Source organism: Balaenoptera musculus, chromosome 4, assembly GCF_009873245.2.
Source record: "Balaenoptera musculus isolate JJ_BM4_2016_0621 chromosome 4, mBalMus1.pri.v3, whole genome shotgun sequence".
Taxonomy (NCBI): Eukaryota; Metazoa; Chordata; class Mammalia; order Artiodactyla; family Balaenopteridae; genus Balaenoptera; species Balaenoptera musculus.
This window is the reverse complement of record NC_045788.1, coordinates 133376513-133385440: the sequence shown is the minus strand read 5'-3', so window position 1 is coordinate 133385440 and position 8928 is coordinate 133376513. Positions and strand designations below refer to the sequence as shown.

Genomic DNA, 8928 nt, shown 5'->3' with positions numbered 1-8928 from the left:
CAACCTACATTCGCCTACGATAACTCCTATATGTCTCCACCACCTCCACGGCGACATTCTCGTAGCCCGGCTCTCCCCCCACCTTCCTCTTGGCAGGCGCAGGCGCGCGGCAGAGTTCTGCGCGCGCCGCACTTCCCGGCAAACTACAGCTCCCAGAATCCCCGTCGATCGATCCACCTCCCATTCGAGGTGGGGGCGGAGGCGGAGCAGATTGTCTGGGGCGGGGCGTAGCCTCTGGAAATGTCCTGCTCGTGTCCTCTTGGGAAGAGTTCGTTTTAAAAGGGATTCTGAGGTTCCCTGGTAAGGTAGGACATCTGTTCCTATTAGGTATATTACTGCCCTCCGCACCCCGAGGGTTCCCCAGTGTAAAACGCAGGTGGTCTAGTCCAGCGGAGACACTTGCCCCCGGCCACCGCGGGGAAGCCTGAGGAGTGAAGGGCCCATCGGTCACGCATGCGCACAGGCGTAGCATGGGGGCGGGAGCCGCTGAGCCCGTTCCCAGCATCAGAGGCGAGTAGGGGGCGGGGCGGCGGGGGGCGGGGCGTGTCCCGGGTTGGGTCTCCCACTTCCCCGCGACGGCCACGGTTCGCACAATCACTACCATCCCAATCAATTCTGGAACTCCCAGACCCCAGTTGTCCGGAAAATTGGAGTCCCCAGGAGCTCAGTTTTAGCGTTTATACATCAAAATCCTGTTTTCAATTAAACCACCTCCAGCATTTCACTGCCATTACCTGTGTACAAGACTTTCTCCTCTACTATACCGTGCTTTTTTAAAAAAATAAATTTATTTATTTATTTTTGGCTGCGTTGGGTCTTCGTTGCTGCACGCAGGCTTTCTCTAGTTGTGGCGAGCGGGGGCTACTCTTGGTTGCAGTGCACGGCCTTCTCATTGCGGTGGCTTCTCTTGTTGCAGAGCACGGGCTCTAGGTGCGCGGGCTTCAGTAGTTGTGGCACGTGGGCTCAGTAGTTGTGGCTCACGGGCTCAGTAGTTGTGGCGCATGGGCTTAGTTGCTCTGCAGCATGTGGGATCTTCCCGGACCAGGGCTCGAACCCGTGTGCCCTGCATTGGCAGGCGGATTCTTAACCACTGCACCACCAGGGAAGCCCTATACCATGCATTTTAAAAATAATAGCTAACGTATTGGGAGGCCTCACCCTTCATCTTGGTTTTCCGGCATGCAGCAGATAGCTCCTTCCTAACAAGCTGTAGAGCTTAAAGTCTTTTGGACACTTGATTCTATTCAATTTAGTGTCAGACTAGGTACATACTTTGTCATGTTCTCTGATTGTTTCACCTAAGTCTTCTCATGACAAGACTCCTTGGGACGATAAAGACAATGATACACTCACTAACTAAAGAAATGGTGGTGCCAATGAAGTTTATAATCTGCTGGGGATACAGACAATTAAGCAAGGGGCTTATTGTGCCCTAACCCTAACCATTTTGCTTACACCTTGCTATGGGACTTGGTTATGTTGCATAACCTTCTGGGCCTACATTTTCTCACAAAATGAGAAGATTGGACTAGATGATCTCTGAGAACTTGCCAGCTCTAAAATTCTGTGGTTAGTTAGTGAGGAGTAGAATCTAGATTATATCACAATATGTTAATGCAAAGCATCATCAACTTCCATTTCTCTGCTAACATAAATGAAATATAGCTATAAGAATTTTGGCAGCAGCATTAGAAAGAACTACCCCTTGTTGTACTGTAATTTAATCCTTATTGCTGAAAATATAAATTTAGCTGATAATACAACTGTCTTCACCCTATATTTGTTGTCGTTTTATAGATCATTGCTAGGAAGAACTCTGGGTACAATAACGAACACAGTGTATGTGATGATGGCTCAAATCTTAAGATCTCACCTGATAAATGCTTCATTGATTCCTAACCGAATGAAAATGGGTCCATATCTTGGTGTCATTAGAACTAGAATGATGTCAACTCATAAATCCAAAAAGAAGATGAGAGAATATTATAGGCTGCTGAATCTGGATGAAGGATGCTCTGCAGATGATGTCAGGGAATCTTTTCGTAAGCTTGCCAAGCAATACCATCCAGACGGTGGCTCTAGTACTGCTGATTCTGCAACGTTTATAAGGATCGAAGAAGCTTATAGGAAGGTGCTTTCCCACGTGATAGAACAAACAAATGCCAGACAGAGTAAAGTTGAAGAAACAGAAGAAGAAGAAAAAAAAATCAAATATAACACACCCCAACACCGGCATTATTTAAGTTTTGAGGGTATTGGTTTTGGGACTCCAAGTCAACGAGAGAAGCAGTACAGGCAATTTAGAGCAGACCGTGCAACTGAGCAAGTGATGGAATACCAAAAGCAGAAACTGCAAAGCCAGTATTTCACCGATAGTGTAACTGTTAAAGATGTAAGACACAGTAAGGAACAAAAGATAACTCAAGCAATAGAACGTTTGGTGGAGGATCTCATTCAGGAATCAATGGCAAAAGGAGACTTTGACAATCTCAGTGGGAAAGGAAAACCTCTAAAAAAATTTTCTGGCTGTTCATATATTGATCCCATGACTCACAACCTGAACAGAATATTGATAGATAATGGATACCAACCAGAATGGATCCTAATGCAAAAGGAAATAAAGGATACTATTGATCAACTCAGAGAGGCAATTTTAGTGTCAAGGAAAAAACTTGGGAATCCAATGACACCAACTGAACAGAAACAGTGGAACCAAGTTTGTGAGCAGTTTCAAGAAAACATCAAAAAACTAAACAAGCGAATTAATGACTTTAATTTAATTGTTCCCCTTCTGACCAGGCAAAAAGTCCATTTTGATGCACAGAAAGAAATTGCCAGAGCCCAGGAAATATATGAGACCTTTATAAAAACACAAGAAGTCACAGATAAAAACCCAAATAACTTTGATCAGGGAGAAGGAGAGAAAACACCTGGAGTCAAGACAGGTTTCTTTAACTGGATGAATGTGTGGCAGTTTATTAAAATATGACCATCTCGTTTTTCACAGAACTGCCCCCGATCATTTTCAGTAGTACTGACATCACACATAGAGGCTGAGATTTCTTTCTATAACACAAGAGTCTGAGAACTGTGTGCCTCTGTACTTTTCACAAAACAAGTCACATCTCCAGTGATGTGTAGATGAGAGAGCTGTAAGAAACTAAGTCAGAGAAATATTCAACCAGCTTTGCTCTGAGGATATGGCAAAACAAGAGGAGAACTTACTTTTAAGGAAACAATTTAATACATTTCAGAGCGTAAATGTCGGTCATCAGGTGAAAGGAGTTAGGATAGGGACTCAGGCTGGGAATCATAAAGGGTATTCCAAAGTCTTAGTGCAGTTTTAAACTCTAATAAGCTAAAAACAGTTGCTGTTTGCCATCTTCAAACATAGGTACTTCAACAACAACTAAGAATGTATCATGAAAGGTCACAAAATGAAAGAAGTATGGAATGTAGGCAACTAAACCTCCAAATGATGTATGTTTTTCACAAGTTTGCTGCATTTATATGCCTGAGGTTATTAAAGCACAAATTTTTCTAAGACTTTTGGGACATTCTCTATATGGTTGGAAATGTTAAGATCAGAAAATTAGCCTAGTGGAGTTATGACACTCTTCTTTTTTATAAAGCCCTTCTCTCTGGGTAGTGAATAAAGAAACCACCAAATATCTTGGTTGTACTTTTTCCTGCCTAACTTCATGAGCCATTGGCAGCATAGATCCATCAGCCAAGCTAGCTGATTTAGCTATTCTAGAAATAGATTCCAGTGTCCACTTTTAAAGAGTTTGAAAGTATTTTCTGACCTTTCAGAGGTGGGAAAAAAAAATCCTTGGGCTCAATGGAAACAAGATATCACTTTTGGCTTCATCTCTAATCAGAGTTGAAATGTTAGGTTTACATAAACCTACCTGAAGCCTCTCTTTGTTACGTATCAAACTCCCCAGAGGCTTTTTCAGTGATATGAAAATCTCAGTTTACTGTCTTAGGGATCCAATTTCCTGTCTTAGGAACCCTTTAATAAACAAAGATAAGGTGCCCACTTGCACCTTTGGCAAATGACAGGAGATTGACATCCATGAGACTGTGTCCCAACCACTTTCAGAAAGATCTGACTTCTTTAGGTTTGTGTAACTGCCTTATTCACAGAATTGGGCAACTAGAGGATAATGGAGAGTGGTCAAAAGGAGCAGGTCTGTTTCCTTATTTAATTCAGAGCGCTGTACTATGGAAGTGCCTCAGAAGCATGTCACTTGCCCCTCTGATTTTGGAAGAACAAGTTACTTTGTAAAGTGTGTGATAGTTAAATAAAATTACATCTTCAAAAGGAAATTTCAGACCTTTCTGCTTACATGATGGGGGCATTAATTGGCATATGTGATTACTTTATTGAATGAGTTATCATTAGCTTCTGCAATGATATATTATTCTAAATACAATTGTGAACAGTGTGAAATAAGAGTTTATAATAAAAGCTATAGTTCCAAAACATTTTAGAAGGCTATGATTCTGTGAAGCTTGTTAAATATTAGAATTAGATATATGATACCTAATTACATTGCAGCAACATATATGAATGAAACCATTTTTGCTATTAGTTAATGAGAAGGCAAAGTTATCAGAAAACTCCAGTAATTCCTAATTTCAGCACAGCACACTTTATGTTTGTAAATGTTGTCTATATTAATAAAGTTAATAAGGTTAATTAATAAAGTTAATTTTAATGATTAAAGTTAATTTTAATGATTGTTCTATAAACAACCATTAGTAATAAAAAGCATGTTTTTGCCTGACCATCTAAGTTAATCTTTTTTATCTTTTTTATGGATAATGTTAAAACTGACTGAGACATGGACTATTCTTTTTTTTTTGACTATTCTTGTTAAGAAGTCAAGTTTGCCTATGTAAAAACAGATTCACTTATTTAAATAACTAAGTTCCAGGCCAGAAAAAAAGATTTGGGCCGGTTCATTGGAGTTTGTGGAATCGGAATCTGACACTTACCTCTCTTTTGATGTATTGGGTTAGCCAAAAAGTTTGTTCCGGTTTTTCCGTAACATCTCATGGATGTTGGTGACCCAACAGCTTGAGGATAGATCCTCAGATCACAGATCACAGGCTTTTATCTCTGAGCTGTGTCCTTGTTCTGTGTGCCCGAGGTTCGGCCTCAGTAGTCTGGTCCCTCAGGACTATAGTTTTAAGTTCCTTGATAGAACGACTACATTATTATTCTTTTCCTTCATCGTGCTCCCAGGATATAGCCCTGCTCTTTGGGGTACCCCTCCTAGAGATGGGAGTCCCCTGTAACGTTGTCTTTATGGCTGGGGCCATACTTCCCTGCTACCCACTGCCTGAGTCCCCATCCCTGGGCCTCAGCCACCTTCTGGGACATTTCCAATACCTCTCAGGCACAACTCATGCTGATTTGCCTGTTGCTAGAAGTACTGATTTTCCTTTTCGACAAAGTTCTGTTCATTCAACATACGGTTACTGCAGTCCTGCAAGGCAATCCACCATTCCACCATCTGGATTCTCAGAAATCAGTAACTGGGGTGGGGTGCAGCAAAAGGACGCCTCACCCCCAAATGTAGCCCTCAGATACTTAACTTTGCTTGGTATTCCTGCTGCCACTGTGACCCAGGTCCAGGGGTGGGGGCTGGGTGGGGGTACTGGGCTTCCTCTCCTTCTCTGGCCTAAGGGCAGACCCAGAGGTGTTGTCATAATACCTCTTGCCTGGCTGAGACCAGACTGAAACATGTAAACACAGCTTTCCTCAAGGCTCAGGGATGACAGAAAAGAAAGGAAGACAGTCCCTAGGATGGGCTGATCCAGCTTGTGACCCTCTCCAGTTTGCCTCTGAGCCCAATCCCCAGCCTGCTGGGGAGGGAAAGAGCACACCCCTCGTCCACTTTTGGCAGGGCCCTCAAGTGCCCTCAGCACGCCTCTCCTCCCCCAAATCTAGCCTAGGAAAGTAAGGTCTTAAGGCAGGGGTCCCCAACCCTCGGACTGCGGACCAGTAGCGGTCCGAGGTCTGTTAGGAACTGGGCTGCCCAGCAGGAGGTGAGCAGCGGGCGAGCGAGCGAAGCTTCATCTGCCGCTCCCCATCGCTCCCCATCGCTCCCCATCGCTCCCCATCGCTCCCCATCGCTCGCATTACCGCCTGAGCCCTGAACTATCCCCTCCTCCACCCCCGCCCCAGTCCATGGAAAACTTGTCTTCCACAAAACCGCTCCCTGGTGCCAGAAAGTTTGGGGACCGCTGTCTTAAGGGACTTCGTTTACTGCCAAGACTGATTACAAAGGTCTGGCTTCCTGTTCAAAGACCCACATCTTCCCTAGGTGATTGATGTCCCCCCAGCCGCACTAAGTGGCAGATCCTACCTGAAGGTTTCAACGGGACAGATAACATCTGAATACACTCTAGTAAGATTAACATTGTTACAAGAGACCTACTCAGGGTTGTGTGTGTAGGGGGTGGGAGGTCTTTCCTGGTGCACCTAGAGGACCTTGTATTGAGGAGCATATGGTCCAGTGGCGACTTGGCTTTGGCATTTATAGCTGGGCCTCTGTGCTCTCTGTGGTTTTATCCTGTAGGGGAACCTGGTACCATGGCCTCATCCTCTCAGCTCCTCCATTCAACCAGTTTACGCCATGATTGGCCCAGCTGAGCCCCAAGATTCCCAGTGAGCTTTGCTTAAATGGATAGTAGACAATTGTTGTACTTTTGGTTGCCCATCATCTTCCAAATAGTCCACCCATATTGATGATGGCATCTGTCATTCATCTGGGGAGGATGTGCTTCTTAGCACAGGAAGTCAGACCTTTGAAGTTGGTCTTGGCAGGAGAGAAAATCCTAGTTCACTTAAATATGCTCAGAAGTGGGTGCCTGACCTAGACTGCCAACAAGACTTGTCCTTGGGAGACATGTGTTCAGGATGAGGCATGGGAGGAAATGCGTTGGTTCTCTGTGAAAGTTCCACTTGGCTGGTGCAGGAAGGCAGTGGCTGCCAGGTGGAGCTGCTGGCCCAGAAGTGGCATCAATGTTGGTGGCAGCGGCACTCAAGTTCCTGGCTTCTAGTGCATGGTGGCCACAGCCATTCTTGTGTTTTTTTCACCAGTCCAGTTCTTCAGTGTGGTTTTAGGCATTGTTCCTGGAAACAACCTTGAGCCACTTTCTCCACCCTCCCCAAACTTCCAGTGTCCTTGAATAAATCCCTTTTCTGCTTAATCCAGCTAGAGGCAGGACTGCCATTTGCAACTAAGAAATGTGACCGATACAGATGAGATCATGGGAATTTCATGGTTTGGGGATAAGCAGGCACTATACACTGGATTGTAGGGCCTGGGGCACGTGGACTCATTAAACTTTCAGCTCTGCCACTTTGTAGGTGTATGATCCGTGACCAAACCTCACGGACCTACAGGTTTCTCTGGTGTAAACAGGAATGCTTCTTATGAGGATTCAGTGATCTATTGTACGTAAAGAATCCCGCGTGGTTAGTGAAACGCGATGAGCACTCCATCCTAAGTATTAAATTATGTACCCTGTTGTGCTAATATAATAATAAACAGAAGTTCTTATTATTTTTAAGATTTGTTGAAAAAAAATGTTCCATAGTTCTTCTCTTGGGGAAGTATTGATTTCAAAGCAAATCTTGCCAGTTTCAGTCAGTTTCCTGCATTGACTGAAATTTCTCTGTCATGTCTTCAGCTAGCTGCAGGCTTTAAATGAAAATGTAGAAGCCAGTCAAGAAAGACCACAAATTGTATGATTCCATTTGTATGAAAAGTCCAGAGTAGGCCAGTCTATAGAGACAGAAAGTAGATCAGTGTTTGCCTAGGGCTGTAAGGAAATGAGGAGTGACTGCTAATGGTGACAGGTTTTCATTTGGGGGGGTGATGAAAATATTCTGAAATTGACTGTGGTAGTGGTTGTACAACTCTGTGAACATAGTGAGAACCATGGAATTGTGCCTTTTATTTTTTATTTTTTTATTTTTATTTTTTTGGCCATGCCACGCGGCATGGGGGACCTTAGTTCCCTGACCAGGGATCAAACGCGCGCCTCCTGCAGTGGAAAGGTGAGTCTTAACCACTGGACCGCCAGGGAAGTCCCAAGAACCATGGAACTGTGCCTTTTAAAGGAGTGAATTTTATGGCATATGAAAGCTTTTATTAAGAAAAGAAAACAGTAAAGGACAATGCAGAGGGGTTCTGCTTTTGGTAGGTTGCTTGCTACTTTTCTATAGGCAAGAAATGTCTTCAGAAGCATAAGAAATGAGAACTATTTTATTTTATGTTTTAATTTTTTTTGAAGTTTAAAATTTTATCTTATTTATTTTTTTATACAGCAGGTTCTTATTAGTTATCCATTTTATACATATTAGTGTATATATGTCAATCCCAATCTCCCAATTCATCACACACACACCCCCGCCCACCCCCCACCCCCACCCTGAGAACTATTTTAAATTGTGTTAAGCAGAGAAATGACTGCCAATGTTTTAAGAATATTATTTTAGATGCTTTTATGGCTGCAGCAAAAATTGATTATTACTTACCAATTTCTGCCAAAACCCCACGAAACTTTGCTAGTATTCCCAGGCCTTTGTTACTGTGTCTTTCTTACAACAGATAGCTACTCTTACCAAACTGAGCGGTGGCCTAACCTAAACAAGAATCCACAAAGTGGAGAAAAACTAGATAAAAACAAATGCACATTTTGTGAAAATGACTGAGAGAGAGTGGTCTTTAATTACATATACAGACTTTTTACTTTAAAACTCAGCAGGTGATCAAGCAGTAGTTGCGATGTCAATTCCCATTGTTTCTTGTTACACATCCTGTTGCCCACAGCCTGTGGGGAAACTGAGGCCTAGCGAACCTACCTGCCCTCTCTTCTCTTTCTTTTCTCCAACCCTAAGAAAAA

The 8928-nt window shown here is 43.4% G+C and overlaps 1 protein-coding gene across 2 annotated transcripts; it reads left to right on the top strand.

The window, feature by feature from the left end:
- Positions 1–222: 222 nt before the first annotated feature.
- On the top strand, positions 223–4673 carry DNAJC28 (DnaJ heat shock protein family (Hsp40) member C28). 2 transcript variants are annotated; one of them, XM_036849570.1, is made up of 2 exons: positions 223–305; positions 1798–4673. In XM_036849570.1, exon 2 carries the CDS (start codon positions 1847–1849, stop codon positions 2987–2989), a length of 1143 nt encoding a protein of 380 aa, XP_036705465.1. In that variant the 5' UTR covers positions 223–305; positions 1798–1846; the 3' UTR covers positions 2990–4673. The 2 variants fall into 2 exon arrangements, with proteins under 2 accessions (XP_036705465.1, XP_036705464.1); XM_036849569.1 differs by having other exon boundaries at positions 233–510.
- Positions 4674–8928: the final 4255 nt, after the last annotated feature.

Bases quoted from the DNA above. Each gene is read 5' to 3' on its own strand.
- DNAJC28 (XM_036849570.1), top strand. From the start codon at position 1,847: ATGATGGCTCAAATCTTAAGATCTCACCTGATAAATGCTTCATTGATT.